General features: G+C 34.2%; 1 protein-coding gene across 1 annotated transcript in view; it reads right to left on the reverse strand.

The window, feature by feature from the left end:
- Positions 1-931: 931 nt before the first annotated feature.
- LOC128210469 (cadherin EGF LAG seven-pass G-type receptor 2-like) overlaps positions 932-27,046 on the reverse strand; it is a 46,245-nt gene continuing 20,130 nt past the window's right edge. Inside the window, exons 20-27 of the mRNA XM_052914817.1 lie at positions 26,791-27,000; positions 25,921-26,070; positions 25,658-25,731; positions 3,217-3,744; positions 2,531-2,724; positions 2,043-2,107; positions 1,358-1,470; positions 932-1,062 (exon numbers count right to left, since the gene is read on the reverse strand). Of these exons, the coding sequence (XP_052770777.1) occupies positions 932-1,062; positions 1,358-1,470; positions 2,043-2,107; positions 2,531-2,724; positions 3,217-3,744; positions 25,658-25,731; positions 25,921-26,070; positions 26,791-27,000 (1,465 nt within the window). The remainder of the gene's footprint in view (positions 1,063-1,357; positions 1,471-2,042; positions 2,108-2,530; positions 2,725-3,216; positions 3,745-25,657; positions 25,732-25,920; positions 26,071-26,790; positions 27,001-27,046) is intronic.

The following is a 27,046-nucleotide window of genomic DNA, read 5'->3' on the forward strand; positions in this document are numbered from 1 at the left end:
AACGTTGGATAAATGGCATTTCCCTGTCGGTCAACTAAGTATGTTCAGAGTATCTGAATATTGTCAATAAATGGCATAACTAATCATATTGTAAACAAGTATATCTCAATTAATCCTTATTTTTCTTTAGCACAAAAAGTAAAACATAAGAATTTTCCCTGAACAATACAATGGACATTGTGATACAAACAAGTACATATTTTCATATGATTTTAATACGCCAATTATGGTATACAATTATCTCCTGCAAGTTCTTTAACATACTAGAAAGTAACATGGGGGACAATTCACCGACTTACACAATATAATTTATACAAGATTTATTTTAATTATTGAATAAGGTCATCAAAAAGGTCTTTCATAATTATTCAATACTATAAGATCATAACATGTAATCCCAAATACATAAGAATTATAGTGAAACATATCATACCCCTAAAAGAGTTTAACCGCTAGTGCTAGCAAGTGCTTGGTTAACTATAATTGTAAGCATTATATACATATAAAAGAGAACATGTAATTTGTTTATATAGCCTCTAAACTAGCGTTTTGACTTAATCATTACAATAATTGTCTTATTCAAATAATTATTGTTGACTTTTTTAATAATAAAATTGTTAATATTACCGAAAAACGGTGATTGTAGTAAACACAACTACATTAAAAACAACATGATAATATTTACAAAACAGAAAAAATCAAATGCATGTACTAAATATATGCAACATTTATTAGCGTGTTCAGATCAAAGCACCAGTAAAACAACATTTGAACAACACCTTAACAGTCCCTGCATTAATAATAAAGGCATTTCATAAGTAAATCAACACTACAGCAGATAAAAACCGAGGTAATTTATACTTAAATCAGCACATTGATAGTTCACACATATACACACGAAATACATTAAAAAAGAAGGAAATGAAAGGTATCACTGTATATATGTTAATTTTCTACCGCCTCCACCGTGACGATCGGGAACATATTTCAGTGTATCTCCAGTGTATTTATAAATGTGCTGGTCTGTTAAGCCCTCCTTCATGTAGGTGTTGAAGGCACTGGCTGAAAATATATCATTGAACTTGTGTACAGCATTATTCATGTTTTGACCATTTCTTATTGCTGCAGTATGCACGAATGGTTAGCATGAATAAATTTAATAGCCCATTGTGTTTAAACATTCCTGGGTAAGATATCCATAAAATATTAACTGAATTATACCCAATATTTGTTCATGAAACCTGCAGCATATAAAATTTATATTCATTCAATTGTATGAGGGGTGATCAGGGATATACATATCCAAACTTTATACTCCTTTATTTTTCTTTTTTGAACAAAATAAACTTAAACATACCCTTGACTACTTCGTAAACTGAAGAGGTTTGGACACCCAGCTTCCTCGGCTCTCCATTCTTGGTGGACCTGCCCTTCATGCTGAAGAGGGCTATCAGGCGATTGCTCATCAACCTGTGAACATACAACAAAGCAGGAATAATCAAATTAAATATACATTTACTTCAAACAGTGTAACCGTCGGTGAAACTGTATACCGCAAATAGTCAAGTGGGTCATGGGTTACATAAACAGAACGTTTATTGCTTAAATATATCGTGTGTATGGTCCAAATGTTAGCTCTGTATATCTTTTCGGATTTAACAGATGAAACTCGGTAATAGTGAAAGACCCTAAGATATTTCAAATGAATTCATGAAAATTCATACTTTCTGCGGAATTACTTGTAGTTGAAATGTTATTGTACCATCGTCTTCAGACTCATTCAAACTCATTTTAAAAAGGAAGAGGTTCTTCCTTAGTATCTAGAAGAGACACTGAATTTGAAAAATTATTGTAGTTTATAACTTCAAACTTATGTTCAAGGCTTTATTCATTACTTTTAACATTACATTATAGATTATGCAAACTAGAATATTTCCCCATTTTGGATTTACAACACTTTTACATACTTAAATCCCTTTCTTTATAAATCCTCATCTCTATTTCAGTATGCAAAGCGTCAAGAGAATACACAACGTGTTTACCTTTCCATGATTTTCTTGACATTGTCCTTGGCATCCACACCACCAATCTTCGACAATACCTGAACCTGTTAATACAATATGATGCATATTACTGAAAATAATGGGAGTTGTGCCAACTGCAACCAGGTTTAAAGATTCAAATGTTAGGATGATTATAAGAATACACGTCAGTAATAATCGGACTAAATTCCCCTAACAAAGACAGTTAACGTTATCATAATTAATTGTAACATGAAGGCACAAGTGCATTTAGAAACCCATCCCCTATTTCTTTAAAAATGGAATTGGTCTTATATGTTTTATTGTGGGATTCACCCTTTTGGGTTAGGACACACTGGATTAAACCGGTAAAACTAACACAGCTTAAGGAAGGATTTGTTTAAAACATGTTTACAAGGTTCAGCCTGATATCACGTTGTTTGCAGAGCAATGACGTAAAAAACACACTGTAAAGGTCTACTTATTCAATACAATTATTTGTTCTAAACAATACCAGTTTTTTTCCTTTCCTGTGTGTTTGAACACTTGTCATCTAACTGATGGAAGTCGTCCAAAGTTTCTGCTGGCCAGATGTCTACTTCCAGCGAATCGACAGACTGGCTATTTGGGACCAACTGCCGCTTCAGTTCGGCCAACTCATGCTGGATATCGCTGAGTAGCATGAGGACACGCTTCTGAAACTCTAAAGCAATAATACATCTTAGCTGGGTTACATATTCAACCAATGTTAACACTGACTTGTCTTAATCAACTGGGTAGTCGGTTATTGGTCTACATTAATCAGTCCAATTTAGAAATATATTAAGAGTCTATATATATTTTATGAAAGCGGGAGTAAAAGGTTTATACAGGATAAGTTTGCATCATTGCCCTTCCACTGATTTGCAATTGTTCAATTCTTTGTTAAACAGTTAATAACAGAAAAACCCCAATGGTATATTTTCAATACGACTCTGGCAACATGACAATATTCCCATATATTTTTTTCGAATTTGAATGAAAACACAAATCACTCAATTGATAACAAAAGGCCGAGGGGTTATGACCATGGACATCAAACCACAGGACTTCACCTCCATGTCGGTTAGTTTCCAAACAGGATCTGGATTATTGAGTTGTATTGCTTATTTGTAGAACCGGACATACGTGAAACTCAAGCAAATATCTAACTTACCTCCAGTTGGCAAAGGAAATATATCACGTTCATTCTGCTGGCTGCTTCCTTCCTTTGGTGTTGAGAACACTACAAAGTGTTGTGAGTAAAGTGGACTGCGTGTGGCATTATCGAATGATCGTAATCGTGACCGTCCTAAGGCAGACGTTGAAGATGTCCTGGCAAGTGATTTGCTACTGAGAGTAGTGCTTGACTTGTACTGCGAGTGGTGTGTTGACATCGACCGCAATTTGTGTGAAGATTTTGAATGTGAGTGCTGTGATGCCCTGGATTGTGGTGACCTTGATTGTGATCGTTTTTCTGACCTTGAGTGTGAGTGCTGAGATGTGGATCGTAAGTGTTGCGGTGAATTTGATTGTGAATGGCTGGCTTTCGTGGAGTGTGGGTGATGCAAAAATCTGAGTGGTTTGACAGCGCCTCTGTTCTCCTTTTTAGGCTGAGGGTCTAGATCAGTAGACGGGCTTGCTGACTTGGTGGAATTGATCGTAAGATCACGATTCGAAGACAAACCAGTTCCATTGCTTAATTCTGAAAAAGCAACAACGTTATAGTGTAGAACGTTCTAGATCTATCGTTTGAATAAAACTGTCTTAATGTGTATCTCAAGTCTCAATTAAGCTACTTATTGACCGGACCATTATTATATTGCCTGTGGTAGGTGTAAGCCAGTTGTTTGTTAAGAACGGGCCTCATATGTTTGTACCACACATTGTCACAAGTAAACGGTACTTCTGAAGATATGATTTGTGACTAATCCAAATTGGTCTGAAATATTTCTGACATCTAAAGGGCAAACTACAATTACCAAGGGTTAATAGTGCCTTAAAAAGTGCCTTTTCTTCTGCTTGATTGATTGATCCCTTGATACACAATATACGAATAATATACGTCATGTGTTTCCAGTCGGATAGAAAAAACCGACCCGAGCTAGGGCATCTGCGCTACGAGGCCTATCGAGTTACCGGCTAAGGAGCGTGCCCGGACAAATACGATTATTATATTTTCTAGCATACCTTGATTTAACTTTTTGTGAACAAATGACATAGAAAAACGAATTTTTGTACATCTCATCAAAACAAAACGTGCGGTGATGATTACTGACGTCATGGCGCGCCATAACTTTTATTCACTGCATACGTAAATAAGTTCCTTCAATATATTGTTTTAAGGGTTATTTTGTTTCGTTTTGAAGCTATATGTTTTGTAAACTAAATGTTTATTGAAATCGTCTACTGAAATAAGTATGCTTACATAAATTTTGTACTTAACGAAATAAAAATGTCATGAGTCACAGCACGTGACTTATCTATCATGGGAAAAACAGATACAGTTTTCGAGCACGGCTGAATTCACCGAAAATGCCTATTCGGTGTGCTTGGATATTCCATCCTATCAGTGATGGAGTCTTCAAATCGTCGCTTCATTCTTGTGCGTTTTGCTTCCACCGGTTCATCAACATCCCACGCCCCCATCGTTGAGGTGAAATCGTACATTTCACACTCGCTTTTCTTTTCTGAAAGTTAAAGTGTTTAAGCCTGTACTAACAAAACATTTTTCCATAAATGGCTTTATTTTTTTTTACAGAATGAAATCAATAGAGTAGAGCCTTTTTCCCTAAACAAAAAATCAGAAGAAAACATGCATCTGCACAGTCCTGTGAAATTGAAATATTCGTTTACCAATCCGTTAAGTCAAACGCTTTTAAGTAAACTATTTGCTGTTTGTAATAATATACTAATGCAGCGGGATTTATATAATGTTGGAATATCTTTTACCCAATCTCAACAATAAAATGTTTAACTGGAAAATTCAGATGAAAAAATAAAGGATGAATAGAAAGACAATGCGGTTCTTACCAGATTTTATATTGATTTTGATCAATGGAAACTTCTTCCATGTGCTCCGAGGGTGTGTCCTGTCCCTCAATGATTTCCTAGCCTCAGCTACAGGCGGCCAGAGCACACAATTGTCCTGCACCCAGTTTTGCGGAATCACACCCTCTACCTCCCTCTTTTCGTCATCTTTCCAAACTGCTCTGACCCACATCTACTAGACATAATGCACAAACATGGAGCTGATTTGATTTGGTAATTACTTGCAAGTATACTATGAATATAAAGTTTGCTTGCAGCAAGTACAATTTATACATAAATATTGTATGGCATCAAAAGGTTACATTAGCTGTAAATAGCTATTGATAAACTAAATACTTGATATTGTTTAGTTTAAACATATTTATTTTACAACGATTGTGAAACAAGTTATTACAACATTTTATTAATCACTCTCGTTGGCACGATTTTACGCGAGAGTGTGGTCTTTTGTTGTGGGGATAACCGGAGAAACCGGAGAAAACCCACTTGTCCGGCTTGGTGACCACGAACCAAACTCACATGCACCCGAACCGGCAATCGAACCCGGGTCGCCTAGGTGAGAAGCGAGTGCGCTCGCCACTGCGCTAACCAGACAACGGACTTGAGATTGTAATAAGCAATAATTCTGTAGTAACTTAAGGGAAATATCAATAAATTAGATTATTCTTGATCAGTAATAAGCAATCGATTATCTGTTGTAAATGAGTGTGCTTTAGTAATCGTATCTCCCAGCAGTAAATATGTATGTAATCAAAGCGCTTAAAGCGTTGCTTTCGGCCGGTAACGTTTTGTGAGTATAGTCATGTAATTGTAAAACATAATTATTAACATACACATCTCAAGATAGCATATACGCGCTCATAATTTCCTTCGCGAAAACTTTTAGAGTTTAATGTTGATTCTCAATGAGATCATGAAGTATAAGTCATTTGAAATGTGGAATACGCCAAATAGTTACTTATACGGTATGGAGTAATTCTCAATATCATATAAAACCTTAGCTGGAGCTTTGGTTTCATAAACAATACACTGCCCCGGATAAAGCATTAAGGAATTTTTAGTAAAATCTACTCTACACTTCAAACTTGACTTATGCATATTTAATTTACTACAAGGGTATGTCAGCTTAACCAAATGCATCCCAACAAAATGCATTGGACATATTAATTAGGTTTATGTTTAAGGTTTCTTTCTATAACGTCAAATTCCTCTGGATCAAATCAAGCACACACTATTTAGTCCCTGTATGCTTTATGTACAAGTTTCTTAATAATACCCTCAACATATGTCACTCATGGACAAAATGAAGAGATTTATATCAGTTGTGTTTTTAAATATGCATATGCATTATGCTACATGCTCAAGATATTTGACTGAAATTACTGAGACAAACTGAGAAAATATTCACATACATCCCGTTTCATTCGGCATTATATGACTAGGACACAACATTGCAGCAGGTCGATAGCCTGTCAACGCTTTACGCGATTTGATTTGAACAGAATTGTGTTTAATATTCATTTATTAATGGTTAAAGGGTTGTTAGTATGTACTTACACAAGATAATGGTTTTATGCAACACACATTTTACAAACACAAGTAAAAACTAACAATCTCAATAAAAATGTCAAGTAATAGCCGATTTAGGCAATTTAAAACATAGAAAATAATAATGAATGAACTACTTTTCCGAATGCGCTGACTCAGATTCTATTCTTAACTATAATATACATGTAGATATTATCGGTCCTCGGCCCTAAAATAATCTAAACACAAGTATATGATACATGCATTTATTTAATTCAGAACACGTTCATTTTAAAAACTATTTGCGGATTCTGCTATTTATATTGCGTTCTGTTACTCGCCGATATCAAATTAGTTGCTTTTTGTACAATTTCAATTTCGTTATTTTACGCAAAACGCAGCTTTTTCGAACTATATTAACGGCATAAGATAGATTGAAAACTCATAACAGCACTATTTATATCAAGCTAATGAATATGCAGAACGTAGTCCGTAGCAATTAGAGCAGATTGCATACTAGGTATTTTCGATGTAAATGTTAATGTAAATTAGGTCGGTGACCACCGCAATTCAAATTGCGCTGGGGTTGATACGCCCGTGCGCACATTAATTGATTTAAACATATTTTATTCAACATATACAAACAAACTACACAGAATATACACACACACAAGTTGTCTATAATATTGAAATGGATTGGAACGAAAGCAAAGCTTATAGAGTTCATCTGCGCACATTAATTCGATTTAGTTAAAAATGTTTTGTCGATCAGCCGATGCGACGGTTATAAATGGCTGCAGGCCTAGCGGCGTACAGCCCAAAAAACTACAGAAACAAGCTCAGTAGCTTCATCACTTCTTGCCATACACTCTACTACTGAATGAAATACTTAACGATTATTTGTTCAATGTCCTTTAATCGTATATCGTTCACACGCATTTTAACCGATGTGGTCTTTGATTGTCTTTATTAAAGCTCAGACTGGAGCATGGCATTTAAATACATTGCAAACTTCGTTGAAAATGGAAGGTTTTCTTTGAAGGATTTATTTACATTCATTTTATGTTGACTCAGATGAATGCTTCAAATCTCTTAGAAAGTCTGATGCATCACTTACATTACTTGTTTCACTGTCTTGCCCATCAGTTCCGATATCTGTTTCCCTGTTTTCAAATTCATGTTGATGAAGAATGTCCTGTTCAATGTTGTCTTGAACATTGTCTTCACTTTCACTGCTATACATAGCCGATGCCATCACAGCTGCGCGATTTCGTCGCCAACGTTTTAAATAAGCCATGATGCTCTCAGTGCTGAAATGTTTTGTTGATTATTTCAAGTACAAATGCCAGTTTAATAAAGACAATTATAATCCATTTGGTGCCTCAAATTCTGTTGCTTACATATTTCGATCTCCGAAATGGTTATATCTGAATTCTTACCGTTTTGTGTGTGTAACATTCCCTATAATTATGGTAAATGTCAGAAAACACATCACAGTAGTTCAATGATAAATTCTTAGTATTCCGTATTGCTATGCATGGATATTTTCCGGTGCGGCAAGTGCATATCTCTAATTTAAGGATTTTTTCAGACTTTTGTCATAATGCACCGAGTGTATTTTATTGGATACTTTCTTGTTTATAAAATGTATCTTTTTTAAAGAGGGTAATGTGGAGTGTGCGTTTCAAACTGATTTAAAAATTCACTTGCTTCCATGCTTCAGTCTGCGAGTGTCATTGCAAAGGCAGAACACCTTTTGTACCCTTTCAGATGTTGGTCGTTTAACTCTCCTTTGTTGTTTACACCACTACGTATCCTTTGCATTTGCTGTTTACATAACTATCTGGACTGGTATTAATTATTGGTCTTTATTGAATCTAACAAGGATGTAGCTAATCGGATAACTTGTATTTATTAACTGACCGAAAGAGTGAATGAAGTCAATGATGTATGACCATTGGATTAACTTAATTTGAATAATGAATACCACTCAAGGTAAGTGATAGCCCCCCTGTTATATATTGTGTATTCGTACTTGTGTGCTTCCATGTTTTCTTTGTTAAACTGTCATGTCCTAGCTATTTTTTCTCAAGCATTCAATTCTAAATCAATCCAGCAAAAGGTTAGCAGATAGTAACACTATATCACTTGAACAAGACTGTTGCTTAGTTATTTGAATTGCAGTGTATTGCCACGCTTCGGAAACAGGATGTCACTTCACTATTGATGCAGCAAAAGTATAAGGGACGAAAAAAAATACATTTGTCATTTTTAGACTATCTGCGCATGCGCGCAGGTAGTCTTAAGACCGCAAACGCCAAAGAACTACTTCTATTCATGTCGTTTAACCCATTTTTTTTGTCTCAATGCGCTCTATGTTTAGTAGCAGAATGACGTCGAAACCATAAAAATAGATTATCCTAGTATGAGTTCTTGCTTGTTCGGCTATTTCCGCGCTGTATTTCTGTATTCCAGCGTTTTATTTTTAGCAGAATATAACTATTTATAGATCGTTATATTTATCAGATTAGTGTGGGTCAAAATAATAGATGCTCTGGTAGGATGGTAACATACTGATTATGATATTCACTCTGAGTTCAGTCCAAGATGTTTTAGAAATTATTACCGACCGCAAGTGTACCATCGCCTGAAGGGTTTGTTATTATAACCTGGTGTGACTATGAAGCACGCTTATTTGTAAGGGTGTATTTCTGATATTACTTTTATGAATTAAGAAACAAAAATGATTGTCTGAAAATCAAAATAGTTGTATCCCAGGTTTCGTGTTGCTAATGCTTCAAATACTATGATTTGCCTGCTATACAATAACAAAATACTATCCATCTAATAAGAGGTTTACATTTTTTGCGTAAAAGCTTCGTTCCGATGTATTCTTGGCATAGTTTTGGACATTAGCCTTTCAATTTATTCTAACACACTTGCCCTGATACGACAGTGAGTTATGCATACTTTTGATGAAGCAAATTAGTTCGGATTTAACCTGTAAAACAGACAATTAAAGAGTGCGAAGCATTCATAACAGCACTAGTATTAATTTTAAACAGATACTTACATAAAACATAACAAAACATTTATTTATCAATAATACTTGAAACGGCACAATCATATTCCCATTCTTAGAACAGACAATTTCCGATAATCTAGAAATAGTTTCAACTGACTGATTTTCTAAAAATAGTTTCTACATACATTAACTGACCACATGTTTGCCTTCACCGCAGGAAAACGACCATCTGATAAGCTCTGCATTTTGATAGTAATTATTGCTAAAGTTATTCGTAAAAATAAAATCATTTTCCTTAAACAATTAAAACGTGTATGTGCATAAATCTTGCATATTGTATGATATCTAATCAAAGCACTGGAAATCTTTAGAAGCGATTGAAAGAGGCACGCATTGCCAGGGGCGTAGCCACCGTTACGCACTTACGCATGTGCGTAACATTTATTTGAAAAAAAAATGAAAGGTCGAGGGCTAAGCTAAAAATCTGTCTACGCCTCTGATTGTGACTTTAAATACATAGGGATACGTCGCCTTAAGTGATAAGCTGTGCATCTTGAATGGAATTATTGCTGAAGTTCTCACATATTTGCCCGCAGATAGTCTTTCAGCGCCTCGCGCTTTGATTTGTTTTAGGAATGAATTGCGTGATTGATGTCGTTATCGCGGTGTGAAATCAGTTGGGCTAGTTAAGGTGTGTGGTGTCCAAATGACCCCACGCGTACTTCAACCAGCCTAACTGAGTATACTTCCCCGATAATCCATTACTTATATATTTACAACAATAGGTCATTAACTCTTTGCAGCATTATGAATACAAATAATTCATTCATCAGAAAATTAAACTGTTTGATGTGTTAGTGGGCTCAGTTCTTAATTTCTGCTCGGAAATCTGGGGTATGAATACAGCTACCGACATAGAAATGATTGATGTGAAATTTCTTCGTTATATACTTGGAGTAAAAAAAAAATCGACAAACTTAATTGCATTATACGAAGAACTTGGAAGGGTACCAATGATAGGTTATAGGAAAATAAATTTAGTCAAATATTCGAAAAAAGTTATTGTTTCGAGAGATAATTGTTTAATCCAACATACTTATAACATATTACGAACAGAAGATTCAAATAATAAAACATATAAAAATAAAAACTGGGCCACTCAAGTTAAAAATATTTTGAATGAACATGGTTTTTCTGATATAAGGCGAACTGAAAGTATTGATAATTACACATCTGAGGTAATCAAAAATATAATTATAGACAACTATTGCCAAAGCTGGTACGCAGATATCAATAATTCACCTAGATTAAGAACATACGCCTTATTTAAACATGCTTTCATTAGAGAAAAATATTTAGAAACAATCCATGAAAACATATTTCTATATGCTCTTGCGCGATTTAGAACTTCTGCCCATAGACTTGGAATCGAGACGGGCAGATATACTAACACACCCGTAAATGAAAAAATATGTGTATCATGCAATCGGGTAGAACCTGAATTTCATTTTGTACATGTGTGCCCAAAATTTAGGGAATTAAGATTTTTTTTAAGCCTTAATTTTGCCATTGGCCAACGTTAAATATATATACTTTGCTAACCAGCTAAGGGAGGTTTTACATAACTAGTACCTGAATTGCTGTTATTTAATGTAATTATCCTAACATATTTAGCTATATTTCTATTTTTATAACCACACTCGAACAACTATAGGATGTTATATCATTCATGTTAAATCGCTCCAGAAAATTGTATTTCTGTACTTTCTCCATTCATTGTATTGTATGTTATATGCTATGAACATTGTATAATGTTTTATGCAATAAACTTATCGTATCGTATCGTAATTTCATTTTAGAAAACTTTACAGTTATTCCTTCTTACTCATCATGTTAATAGAACGACTCGACCATAACCGGAAACAGTTTATTATATGACGTCACAATAACGCGGAAAAATGTAATTCAAAACACTTTTAAACGTTTAATTAAAACGCTAATGATAATAATACATTAAACAAATAATGAATTAACACTCGTCGACATGTTGATAAACGTTTGTCGTGACATGCTTAACAAAAAACAAGATATTTTTTTATTTTAAATTTATATTAAAATGACTTGCGATCCGAATAGATCCGAAGATGTTGAGTTTGTCGAAATATATTCGCAATTGGCGAAAGGCCGTTCAAAGTTTAGGTGTAAATGTATTTATAGGTGAGGTTCATGTTAAAGCTCAGTATGTATTTCAAATAATAATTCATGTATGAAACAGTTTCAGGGACTTCCCAGTCCGCGTACCGACCGGCATAGTGAAAAAGATTTCAATCATTTTTCAATTGTTCTTATTCGAAAATAAGATGCCCGTTAATATTCCTAATATGATAGATTGTGAAATTAAGACTACTACTACTACTACTACTACTACTACTACTACTACTACTACTACTACTACTACTACTACTACTTCTACTAACTACTAACTACTAACTACTACTACTACTACTACTACTACTACTACTACTACTACTACTACTACTACTAACTACTAACTACTAACTACTACTACTACTAACTACTACTACTACTACTACTACTACTACTACTACTACTACTACTACTACTACTACTACTACTACTACTACAAATACCTACTCCTACCAACTACTACTACTACTACTACTGCTACTACTACTACTACTAATACTACCACCACCACCACCACCACCACCACCACCACTACCACTACCACTACTACTGCTACTGCTACTGCTACTGCTACTGCTACTGCTGCTGCTGCTGCTGCTGCTACTACTACTACTACTACTACTACTACTACTACTACTACTACTACTACTACTACTACTACTACTACTACTACTACTACTACTACTACTACAACTACTACTACTAATAATAATAATAATAATTACTTATATTATAATTTATAATAACATAGTAGTAACTTATAATAATAATAATAATAATAATAATAATAATAATAATAATGATAATGATGATGATGATGATGATGATGATGATGATGATGATGATGATGATGATAATAATAATAATAATAATAATAATAATAATAATAATAATAATAATAATAATAATAAAAAAAAAAATAATAATAATTATAATGATAAATAATGATAATAATAGTGAAAATAAAGATAATAATAATAGTGATAATAATTATTATCATTATTTTTTATTATAATTATTATAAATATATATGCGTCGTAGTCTATACCTTTATAATCAAGGACACAAATATATATTTCTATATTTTATTATATTCCATTGTTTTATTGTTTATTTATTGTGAGAGGTTAATATCAATTTCAAGTTAAATGGTTACTCACTTACCCAAATGTAAAGCTTCCTATTCTTACTTTCAATGCAATTCCTTCCCTCACATTAATTGTGTTAATTACCTTGCATCTTACTCTTTTTAAGCCACACCCATATAAAAATAATCAAGCATACAAAATACTAATAAAGCTGCCATTCATACCAGCCCTTAAAGTAACATACTTTTGATTTCACCTTCATACCCGACCTCATAACGATCCAATTCACACCTTTATGTTAATATTTTCTTTGATCTAAGTAGGATACTTGATAACCATGTTACCATTTATAGAGATAGAAGATTCAGTCTGTCCAGTAATTAAGAACACATCTAGCAGGTGTCTGTAACTCAGTACAGCCTCACAAACCGTCATTTTTTTGAAAAGGGCTTATCAGTCCATGACATCAGCATTGAATTAAACCAGTCAATTAATCACCACTTAGCAGGCCATCATGCTGTGTTATTTACTGTGTGTTACTATTTCAAGATGTTCTGACCAATATTGCAGTATGTAAGCATTGAGTTTGTCCTAAATAATGTATCAATCAAAGCACTGAAAGTGCTGATGGACGGTGACATTGTTCGGTCTGCTGCAAGTATAGAACTAAGTCCTTTCTCTTATAAACACAGAAAATCATCGGAACCTAATCTTGAATATAGAAACATAATTTGAACACTCTCATGTGAGGACAATTAGACAATGCTTCAAACCAAATATCTAAGCTTGATATTTATTTCCCAAACATAATTATTCATCTTAATGCTGTAGCTTTGAAAAGTTGATGAAAAGGTCACCTGGCAATATCATCGTTAATGTTTGTTTGCAGAACTACTTCATAGTCAAAATTTCATTCCAGTTGCATAACAAATACGCCAAAAGGACACAATCAAGATAACTGAAGCATAACATTAACAGATGTTTTTTAAAACAGTATACATGGTCCAAAGTTTAATGTTGTACTCAAAATTAAAAACGTAGGCCTTAGCTGAAGCAACTGTGCACAAGATGATCAATCTGCCAGAAAAACAATTGTCGAAAACTGACATAAACTTGGTATTAATGTGTACAAAGCATTGAATCTTACTAACTGAAGTACCACATAGTTTACAATTTATTTTAGCTAAGCAGTGATTTTGTATTTTTCCATTAAATAATTACTGGGTATGTCTACGAAGGTATATAGCTTAAAAATATCACCCGTTTGGAGTAAGCCTTTGTAGCACAGCGGACACAACACTGGACTGCTATTTTTTTACATTTTGGTCCTTTCTCTAAAATTATGATTCAAAGCTTAACACATTCTATTAAATAATTGTCCTGAGTTGCGTTACAGGAAAAAAAAATGGTGCCAATCTGGTGTACAGTCCCTTTAAAGTAACCCGAGACCAACAATGATGAATTGTTTTCCAAACATAGCAACATTTTATTGCAGAGGCCACAAAAATAAAAAAGTAAGTGAAAATGTCACAATCATGGTTAGCCAAACACAACATTCATAATTATTCTTAAAGCAGTACATTTTATGAAAGAGGGTCAAAAGGTCACAGTAAAGAAGATCTCAGGACAACATTGATAATTGTTTTGCAAAACTTACTGAACTTTCGTTGCAGTACCTTAGAATAGAAAAGATGGTCAAACGGTAATTATCAAGGTTATCCAAGTACAAAATTGATATTTGTTTTAAAAGTCATACACATGGTCTAAAAAATTTTGCTGTTGCTTCAAAAATAGAATGTATGTCAAAAATCATATTCTATGTCATCAAAGCACAACATTGCTTTTTGTTTTGAAAACTGTACTAAAAAACTTTCATTGAAATAGCTTAAAAATAGGAAAATATGTCGAAAGGACAACGTTATCAAAGCACAATTTTGATTTTTGAGTTCGAATCAATGGTCTTAATTTCATGGCTGAAGCTTCAAATTTTAATGTGTGTCAAAAGGCCACAATCTAGGTCATCAAAAGACAACATTAAATATTGTTTTCAAAACTGTCTAAAATGCTATAGCTCTAAAAAATAATTAGGTCAAAAAGGTCCCAGTCAGGGTCATCCGAGAACGACATATATAAATATATGTTTGTTTTCAAAACAGTACTGATGTCAAGTTTTCATTGATGAAGCTTTAAAAAACATATTCAACAACCTCAGGAAATGTGTAAATAACTTAGCCTTTGTCGATCTTACTAACATATTTCCTTGACGAGTTGTATAATACAGTCTATTATATGATGACGAGTTTTAGTATCTTTTTATCAAAATATTCTTTAAGTAAAGACAACAAAAACAACTTACCTGTTTTACTTCTCTAGTAAACAAGAGCTGTCACAGAGACTGCGCGTTCGACTATTACGCCGCTGTTCAGTGTGCGTTCGACTATTACGCCGCTGTTCAGTGTAAGGATTAAAAAGTTTTGGCGAAACATGGATCACTGTAAAATTAGATTAGATTTCAATGCAATACATTATGTATTTGTTGAGATATTAACATGAATGTGGTTACATGGTCCAATACTTGAAACTTAAACAGTATTTCTAAGTTGCATAATAAAGGGGCAAAAATGATAAAATATAAAAGATAGAGTTATCTTTCCTGATTATTTAAGAAGGTTAAATAGTTGGGAGCCTGTGTATAAAGTTTCAATGCAATACATGATGTATTTGAATTTATATGTCAAATAATAAAGCAAAACCTTAACCAGAATTTTTAAGTCGAATAATAAAGGGTCATTATTTGCATTAAATGCAAACTAGAGTTATCTTACTTGGTTAATTAGGAAGGTTGGATGGTTGAGTACTATTGTATAAAATCTTAATGCAATACATCAAGTAGTTGCTGAGATATCAGCCTATGTGTGCTTACATGCAAAACCTTAACCAGAATTTCAAAGTCAAATAATAAAGGCCCATTTTTTGCATTAAATTCAAATAAGTGTTATCTAACTTCATTAATTTAGTAGGTTAGATAGTTGGGAATACATATCTAAAGTTTCAATGCAATACATGATGTATTTGCTGAGATAATGACTTAAAGGTGCATACATGCAAAACCTTAACCAAGGTGTGACGCCGACGCTTGGGTGAGTAGTATATAGCTCTCCATATTCTTCGAATAGTCAAGCTAAAAACAGGATACATGTACCATTAAAGCGATGCTATTCTCTGGACTACAAACATGCATTGCAAAAATTTGTATTAGGAAATATTTCAAACCAAAGAATCATGCGATCATTCTCACACTGTTTGTAAGAAGAATACATATAAAGGTGATATCAAGTACAGCAGAAAGGAATAACAACAAAAAACTAAACTCTTTTTAATTGTGACATCATAATGGTCACCGGTAAGATGAAGTCATAGATTACTATGTGTTCATGACGTCATTTCCTATTTAAACCAATATATAGTACCCCATTCAGTACCCAACGTGATTGAAAGTTTTTATCAGGAGATAAGATAAATATCACATTTTCCTCTTAAGAATTGGTTGGAAATTTAATTTTACATTTTTTTCATCACAATGAATACAAAATGACAAATTGTCATTTGAAAAAAACATTCTTGTCAATGAATTTGTTTAAAAACATGTGGAAGGATACTATAAGTTCCATGGTCAGTAGGTAACCCGCGATACGGGATATTCAATGTAAAGGAAACCATATTGCAGTGGAGTGAAGCTCGAACCTAAATATGGATTCTTGCCCCCCCATATTTCCAATACCATGTCACCTACTAACCCCGTAATGTAAGTATAACGTTGACAACCTGTTCTCCTGTTTAAATGTTTTATTTATTCATTGAAATATTCATCAAATCCGAATAAAGACGCCATTTTGTTGTAATTTAAATTTGGAAAATGGAAAAATGTGGTGTCACCGCGTGACCTGTCCTTGACCAACAGCGGTGTTTCATAAATATTGGGAGTCGTGACATTTTTTTGACCAATAGAAATAGACCAATGTTATATTGATATCCCCATGTGTATTTAGGAGAGAAAAAATGTGTGATGGCTGTATTTAACTGGATATAAAGTATACAAGTAAATAAAAAACACGAAAAAAATAAAATCTTTATGAATAAACATTATTCAGAATGGGTGGAGTGATTGATGATAATGAGCCCTTCTTAATCATTAAGCTTGTTACTTTAGGTCATTTAATTGACTTCAAAAACAACCTCATTGTCTAATTCATTGTCGACGTAAAATCTTATGCAGGGATTGTGCATCAGGTGAGTGACAGTAGGCTGAGGAAAAACCCAACTTGAAGAATGAAATTGTTAATGATTAAGGATAGCACTTCATTTATACCTATCTGAAATTTCATTTGCTTAATTGTAGGTTTGTTCTATTTTTGTTGTTAAAGCTGCACTCACACAGATTGAAAGTATTGACAACTGCTTTATTTTTTGTTTCCGAACGAGCCAATTTTTGCGAAAATCCATGGAAACCAGTAATATAAGACTGCTGACAAAAAATCAGATCATAGATTCTTATACTTAAGTTCAAAAACTGATGTTTTATGCATTTTTTCTTTAACCGTTAGTATCAGATTAAGCCATTAAGCATCAATTTTGGAACATAAATATGAAAATCTAAGATCTGATATTTTATCAGATATCTTATTATTGGTTTGCACATATATATTTACGCAATAATTTGCTCTTTCCAAAACAAAAAATAAAAGGTGTTAAAATAGTCAATCTATGGGAGTGCAGCTTTAAGGTCTCATTATTTCTTAGTCTAAACAAGTTGATGTTCAAATTAAGAGTCTTCTTATCCATAAACATCTATTAAAACAAGTTTTTAAAAAAGAGGGTGTTTTGAAAATATCAAAATTGAATTAAAAAAGAATTTCATATTTATCAGGTTTGAACTGACATTTCCAAATGCTTTACCCTTTGGAACAAGCCATGTGTTAACTAAGAAATATGTCAAGTCCATGATATACGCATTAGCACAAAATTAATCAAGCACAATTTTGATCAAAATTCACACACTGTGCAAGCATGTCAAAACATGGCCATGTTAAAATTGCAAAATTTCCGTCTGATTGAAAAAAAAATCACAGACTGTCAGACTAAATTACTGACACTCCTTTTCTATAAAAGTTCATGCTGTCTTCAGAAATAAATTGAAATAACGAATAAGGGTAATGTAACATTCTGCCAAAGGGGGAAATGCATTCATAGTATGTGGATGTCCTGGATTAAATATGCAAATTAACATACCAGGTCTCTGTTTGGAGGGAGAATATATGTAGATAAAAGGGTTATGCATGATTTTCTCTGAAGGGATCTGTTGGCCTTGAACATTTCAGTAATATGGCTTGTTTTTATTGATCTTTGTTAGACATACATGTTTGATGCTTGATAGGCATACCAATGAGAATGATTTGCCCAAAATCGCAACAGAACAATTTCAGGGGCGTAGCCAGCGTTACACACTTACGCACATGCGTAACATCAATTTGAAAAATGAAAAAAATGGTCAAACATGGCATCAAAGTCGAGGGTTATGTTTTGACATCAGAATAAAACCTTTAAGGGTAGATCAGCTATAGAAAGCATTGTTTCTCTGTGCTAGATAGCTAACACAGCCTTAAAAATCACTTAAAAAAAATTCCGTGGGGAGCAGCCCCCCCCCCCCCTAACCTCCTACGGTTACAGGGATTCCCTATCCCATAGCCTCTCACATTTAGTACAGCCTGGCTACACCCTTGAATTTAATTAATTGCCAAAAAATGTCAAAATCCTGTCTACATTCTAGTATTTTGATTTATTTTTTTCATTTAGTAAGACCCTTTTGAGTTATTTAAACACTGTAAATATCCGTAAAGCTATATGCATGTATACAATATCGATATCCCCAGCATGCACAATCTTTTACCATTGTTAATTTTAACATACAAAAGATACTGTATTTTACACTTACCTAAAAAATGTGTAGACAATGATAGAGAATAATTAAGTGGCAGATTTCAAATCAAGGCATTTAAGGCTCACCAGGGGCTTAGCACCATCCAGATAATACAGACAGGCTAGCTCCATGTCCTAATGCCAGGATCATTTATAGTAACTTTATCTTGTTGAAAAGTTTAATACTTGACTAGTCCAAATAAACAGCAACTTCAGAGTCTTGGACAAGTTTTGTTTTGGCGAGTCTTCATGTCCACATCCAACTTTTTCTCCTAGCTAAGAATGACATTTCAAGCACTAAGTTTATTTAGTTCAAATAATTGTACATTGAATGATTTTTTACCATTTTTGATATGGCACGTCACATAGTGAACACATCTATAATTTTCGACTTGATGTATATTGAGCTTCAAGATGACGCGCATCAGCTAGATAGGTCCAAAATGACAATGCTATGTTGACAGAAGCTGATCGGAATTTAAGTGTTTAATGAAACACTTGTGTAATTATACACACTTGTGTGATTAAACAATGATATTGGCTCAAGATAAATTATGTGAAACTTTCGTGTTTCTATTTTGCAATGCAATGTTAAATATAGAAGTGTTGTTACAGCTGAAGAAAATATTTTACTATGGTAGGAATCAGATCAACATGGCATAAAGGGAACCAAATTATGCACTGGTCAGTCAATTGTAACCACGCCCCCCCCACCCCCAGATCTTGGGAATAGCGGGGACTTGGACTTTCAGTACAGCCAACACCGGCTAGATTCCATGCCATGCGGAGACGAACAGTTGGTAAAATCCCCACCAAAGTCCCTGCACCCCGGGGACTCTAGGCAAGGCCAATTACCCGCTGTATTTAAAACAGACAAAACCACCGCATTCACCCGGCAATGTGTAGTTGGACTAGGCAATGTGGGGCCACCTTAATCTAAAATAATAGACGTGTTATACGGGATTCTTCCAATCCCTAACGTCTAAACGGGAATGTGCAAAAAACGGGGGTGTTTTAAAAATATTGAAATTATTTTAAGTGAAGTATTTTATGGTTGAAATTGATCATAAAGAGTTATATTCATAGTTTGCCATGTAAGTGAAATGTTATTTTGCACTGAACAAGCATTTAATGCATTAAAACAAGTTGTTTACCTTTCCAATAAAACGAAAGTTGACTGACACAGACAACAATTATGCGAAGTGGAACAACTCGATACAATCGTAATGACTCGGCCTCCTCCGACAAAGCTTCGAGACAGACCTCGTTATACAATCGTAACAACTCGGCCAATTGCCGAAATGTTCTGAGCGATTTAAAACTGTGCCCTAAAGCCTTGCAGGTGCCCTTCATGTATATATCGTTATGTTTTGACAGAAAGAAACGAAGAAAAGCCGTCAAACTCATTATTTTAAGTTGGATATTTAATTTTTGTATACGGAACTAATATAAAATAACATTATCTGATAATATTTCTTGTTTTTATGATATTTTATAGACGCTATATGCTTTAACCCGGAATCCTGATCGGAACAACTACCCACTTTTGATACTAAACAATTTGTACGCGAAGGATTTGCCATATCAAAAATCTAAAAAAAAATCCGTCAACGTACAATTATTTGGACTAGGGGCCACCTGACAAGCATAAACACGACCCATTTCACCGGCTATTCCCCGTATATCCCCGGACCTGGGTTGGCCGTGGTTACAATTGACTGGTGCATTTTAAAGAAAATCTGAAGTACCTACTGTACTGTAATGTATGTTTTATGCAAAAAGATGACAACTGTGACGCAGATGCAAGTTGTTTCGAGTTATTTATATTATCATTATTTTTCACATCAATATTTGCAACAATTATTGGCACGAAGCAAAACGACGTCATTGTTTTTTTGATTTTCACTAAGTTTGTATTTCCGTGTTTTACGGCAACTTCCTTTTTGTCGTGGGTGACCTTTCACCAGATGTATATCAGTCATTAATTGTATTGCGTTAAATTCAGCCAATTTGACCACAAGGTGATGATGTTATTCAATTAATTATTTTTACTTCTCCTTTTTAGCACTAACAATCCATTGTAAAACTCGAGTGTGATGCCTTAAATCCAATTTGACATCGGAAATTCCACGGACATGTTTTGATTCATCCGCCATCTTGGATAAACCGGGTCATTTTGGGTCATGCCATTAACACATCATATTTTGATGATTTTACTTAAAGAGTCTACAGCATGATATAGATTTTAAAATATTTCAGTAGTTCAAAGTATTGAATTAATTATGTTTAGCAACAATGTACTTCAGTATTCAGTTCGAAACATTTACGGATTTATTTTTATCGATACAGTAAAATGGCCGAGGAGTTCCGAATGCATTTTTGTAGTAATGTAGTGGAACTATTTCCAATTAGTAGTCAATATTGGCGAAATGATTTATCAATATAAAAATTTGATTTCAGTACCAATTGGCAATAAATTATACATGACCCACTTCTCTCACTATTCGCCCAGACATTTTAGAAAAAAAAACTATGTAACAGCCACTTTAAATCAGCTGTGTATTCAAAAAAATGATGAGAACTATTTACTGAGCGCACTGGCGTTCTTTGGCTTGTAGTTTGCTCGGCTGATGTGCCTACTTAGGACGGGCCCTGAGGGGCACCGTCCAAAAAATGAAAAGGGGTTACATGTTTACATACAAAACAGATGATATATACAAGCTCGTTAAGAGAATTTACCCCCCCCCCCCCCCATTAAAAGTTAAAACATGAAATCACAATGTTTTCTTTTCGGTTCTTGCGTTTGTTAAAGGGTGAAACATGCATAACTTTGCTGCAATGTGTATTTTGCTATTTTTTGTTTGCATAATTTGTAACAACTTATGCACCTGATTAGGTTACATTTTGGTCACAGAAAACAATGAATTCATTATATTTCTGTTTCACAAAGTGAGATAGGGATTATATTGGAATCATTCGTCAAGTACAGCTGTACGACAGTCAGTCCCTCCGGATCCGTCCCTTTTTGTCGACTCTTTATAAATATCTGTCTCATTCATGGTGTGATTATTTTAGGCAGAAGTGACGACCATAGCATGAGGATGCGTCGCGCACATTTTAATTGTCGGATTTGAACAAATCTGCCTATGATTGGCAGGAGTGACCAGTATGATGAAGTGTCGCCCCTTAAAACTGGTGTACCTTCGATGCCAAGGTCAAAGCAACAGTGTTTTGCTATTCAGTCCATATCTTTGTCATACAAGGTCAGCTTTAAAATTATTTGGCAGAAGTGACCATCATATTATGTCTATGAGGACGTGTCGCACACAAGATCTGTGATTCTAAGCCTTCAAGGTCACGATCACAATTTCCATCTGAACTTGATATTTTCTTATTTAGGAGCCTGACTGATGATAGCTTGTGTCCGGTCTACGTCTTTGTCATACAAGGTCAGATTTAAAATGATTTGGCATTCTGGCACTTGCCGTATGTGTCCTTTAACAATAATACAGGAGGTTTTTGGCTAATGGTTTTATCACTATGTTTTGTATTCCTGTATAAATTTGGAAATAGATATTAACTGTAACATTATATGTATAACTCATGATTATCTGATTGTATGTACGTGTTTATCATCTGCAACTTTTAAATAGTCATCTACAGCAGTCATCTGGGGATTGTCATTACTCGTTATCGCCAAACACGATAACGGTGTGGTGGAAATCGGAGAAAGCAGTGATAAACCAATTGTCTGGCCCCATACCAAACTCACATGCGCCAATGCCGGGAATCGAACGTGGGTCGTCTTGGTGAAAAGCGGTAGTCGATAAAGTGTGACCAGTGCCCCATTTTGCTAAAGAATAATGAGTGGGTGGTAATTCTATTTGAGTTAAAATACATCCTTACGCAGGCCAAATTCTAATAGACTCTTAAACAAAAATACCGTAATCAAGTTGTTAAATTAATCGATACAATCTAAGCTAAAGGCGCTATTTTAATACATTTAGATGTATAGTAAATAACATTTATACTTGATATTTTCAATCTTTAAACATTACTCAAATGCTTGGTTTAGAGAGTTAACACTCTGTTGTTAAGGAGATTTTTAAACAACATCAAAGATTTAATACTTAGTTAATTATAGTTCAGGAAATCATGTCTATATTCAGTAATAAACCATTATTGAAATATTTGTGTTATGTTTGACAAGTATCGAAATATAAAGAAATGAGATGAAGCTTAAAACCTGAGAATTATGCACTATTCCAAAAACTGACCAGAGTCATTGCTCAAATGAAATTCATGCTTGGCGTAATGGCCATTAAATTTCGATGATTTAGCTATTAGCAGATAACAGATAAAAGTTGCCTGGAGAATCACAAAACCATTGACTGGAAAATCCTGCATATGCCAGGTATATGCAGGCATAGCCCCTGAAAACAAGGGTTTCCTTCTTAATCGAAAATTGGACAGGATTTCTTGGCATGCGTGTGTGGGGATATTCATGGCATTCAGTGATAACTCTAAATATAATTATTTAATACATCCCCTAACAGAGATTCTTTCTTAATAGTTAATGTTATAATTATGCAATACAACAAAAATAATTCATCAACGTACAAGTTGAACTGTTCTAAATGACAAAAACAAGTTATATTACGATGTACAGCTCGGTTCTCAGAAAAATGTGCTAGGAATTGAATACCAGCTGTGCAGTGAGTATTTATAACTCTGTGGCTTGCTTTAGATCATTATCACAGAGGTGTTAATAAACACTGACCCTGGGTAACCTTTATCAAAATGATAAGTTTGGAAGACAAAAACTCTGGACTGAACTGATATTTCAAAGACTGTCGTTCACCCACTTGACCATAACAAAATATTATAATTACTAGAATCTATCTATCATTTTCACATGTGGCCTTGCAGACAAATAAATGCCTACGCTTTTCATTTTGCTCAATTCAAACTATTTGAAAACCATATTTACCGAAATGAACAATTATGATTTTATCTGCTGTTTTATATAAGTTTTATATCGCTGTCACACAATCAATACATTTTAAATGCCACATGTACTGTTAAGTTTTAATGAATGAATCCAGCATATAAATCTGAAAGTTGTTTTAGAGAAAGATAAACAATAAAATATTTTCGCACACCCCGTATTGCCTTTGGATGCATATATAACATTTAATGTTTCGTTAGCAAAGTGCGCGTGTTCATTATTTTATGCGACTCATTTACAGCAAGTTACGAAACACATTCACATTTCGTGATAAATTTGATGTAATTTAAACTGTTTTCAATATGTTTTGCTAAAGTAACACATTCGATTTAACTTTATGCGCTTTTTAATTCACACCTTGTGTTAGTTTTTCAGTGGTTTCTCTGTAAATGTTTTATCATGATGCACAGAAAATGCAAACTATTTTTTCTTCACAAGACATTGAGACATGTAAACACTACATTTTACCTGTCAAAACAAATTTAACATGTCGCAATGTATTTAAACAGTATTCGGTATCATCAACCATAATCTTTATTTTCAGTCGTTATTAGCTTTACGTGAGACGGTTGTGGTGTTGGTCACAGATCTGAGGTTTACAGGTACATTTGAAAATATGAACTAAGGCGTAATTTTTCTTAAATTCTATAGAATTCTTGTCGTTGTTTTTAATCAAATAAATTGTAAAAATCTTGTGTTTTTGTTTTTCTCGACTGCTTCCATGTGACTTATTGTCGTCGTCTACGTCACATTTATCCATCAAAAGGTCCTCCTGGTTGCTGTCGTTTCTATCCGTTTCTGAAAACAGAAAAATATACAATTTTAACGAAGCATTATATATATACATATATATATAAACAACCTATGGCATCGTTTTATAGCGTTATAATGAGGATACCTTATAACTGATATGGATCACACTCGCACATGTGAACGGTTTACAAGCCAGTAATGTCAGTGTCTATTTGGAGAAGCAACTCGAAATAACACAGCGAAAGTTTCAGACCAAGGACCCATTACACTGGCGGTCACCTATTCCACCGCCTAAAATGGTTTTAGTTCTTAAGTATTTTATAATGAAAATGATCATGAGATAGCTTATCTAAAAGCCCCCCATGCAATTGTAAATGATAGATTTCAACTTACAAGCGTGCCAAAACTCGAAGGTATTCCCTCGGGCTGAAACAAATATTGTTTTATTTAACCACCTAAACAATACGTATACAAGTAATATAAGTAATTAGGCAGTATCAAAGTAATAGCGGTACATTCCAGTCAAACGTAGGCAGACAAATATAATTTAAGACAGTGTTTCTTAGCTATTTTAAGGAATTAAAAAGGTACGTCATAATTTTCAAGAAAGAGCACGCAAATGCATATTTACAATGCATTTTGTTTATAAAGAGAGTGTGTCCTGGGCTCAGGTATTCATTAATGGTCTAATTGAATATAAGAACGATGTAACTAATCGGATTACTGGTTATTAACAACTGAACAATACATATGGGTACCCACTTATAAGAATGAAGTAGTTTAAAGTGGCGGTGATGTCATCCACGGGGTACATTTCGTTCAACATTGAGCTAATTGGAATATGTAGGTACCCCAAATTGATTAAGATCGCGCTTTTCCTCCGGAGTAATATGTAGAACGCATTACTTTTTGAAAAGTAGTCCGCCAAGCATATTCATACGATATCAAACTGTATAAAGATTGATTTGCGATTGTGATTTACCTTTAGGAAAGTCGCGTCTGGGAGATAGGTTGTAGGATTTCTTAGGCTCCTTAGGCACTCTCTCAATTTTGCAGCTAAAATATTAAAATATTTCAGAATATATATGCATTTAGTATTTTGCGTATTAAATTGTTCGCAAGATACTTAATTGTAAAAAACGTTTTCATATTTAACATATTTTAAAGGTCTACATATCTATTCAAAATTAATTTAAGGGCATTGTATTTCACAATTTATATAAATTATAAATTCAAACGTCTTACCATCGACATGCAATCCTGGATGTTGCCTCGCCGCCCCGGCCCCAGTACGTACACACCATGTAGACGACAGTGACAACGACCACCAGAAGTATCACCATGGCTAGTGGAAACCACGTGAGGTTCCCATCGTCTTCGAAAAACGTCACAAACCTGCAAATGCGATAAAAATGTATTAGTCTGGTTATACGTTATTTGGGAACGACGTTATTTGAGAATATTAAAGATGAAAAACGTCAGAAACCTGCAAATGCGATATATAATGTTATAGCTGCTTTATTTGAGATCGTTGGAGATCATCAGTGCTGACGTGAAGGAATACAATCACAGTTTCACGTTATCATGCAAAACACGTTATCATTTAAAATTGAACCTATCTCTACGTTTACGTTTTTACTCGCGGTATATTTATTTACTCTGTACTTTGTGCTATACTTGCACACTAATCATGAGGGCAATATGAACTAAGTGCGCGTTCTAGATATATGGGTAGTTTTGTTTGGTTATTTATGGAAACTAATTCCAAAGAATGTATAACCCGCTAGTCACTTGTCAGTGATTGTTTGTCAGGGGCGTTTAACATATAGCATGTGGGGAAGGGCTTTCATGAGTTGTTTACCATATGCCAGCCCAATCTTATATTTTGATATTGTTTGTATGAGAATGCACACTCTGTAAGATTCTTTTAATAACAAAATATATGTTTAAATCAGAGATGCCTTAGTTATTCATTTGATTATAAAACCATGTGCTTTTACTTTTAACGAAATACACTCATTGCATTGGCCAATTGACAACCAGCGTATAAATCATTTAAACCCAGGAAATAATTTAACATTTAACGTATTGTTAATAACAAAACCTTCTTCATACCTGTCAGTTGTGGAAGTGGTGGATGTGGTTGTGGTCGCCATGACAGCCACGGTGACGTTAGCGCGTGTTTCCAAGCCGCCACCATCAGTTGCTATCACGTTAAACGTGGCTGATCCACCATATCCGAGTGACTGGATGGACTTAACGACGAATATGGTTCCACTCTGAGTGATTCCGAAGTACTGGTTGCCTAAACTCGACTGGTCTAGGCTGAGAAAAAACTGTGGTATATTGTCTTGTCTACATTTCAAGGCAC

This window comes from Mya arenaria, chromosome 12 (genome assembly GCF_026914265.1).
Source record: "Mya arenaria isolate MELC-2E11 chromosome 12, ASM2691426v1".
Lineage (NCBI taxonomy): Eukaryota > Metazoa > Mollusca > Bivalvia > Myida > Myidae > Mya > Mya arenaria.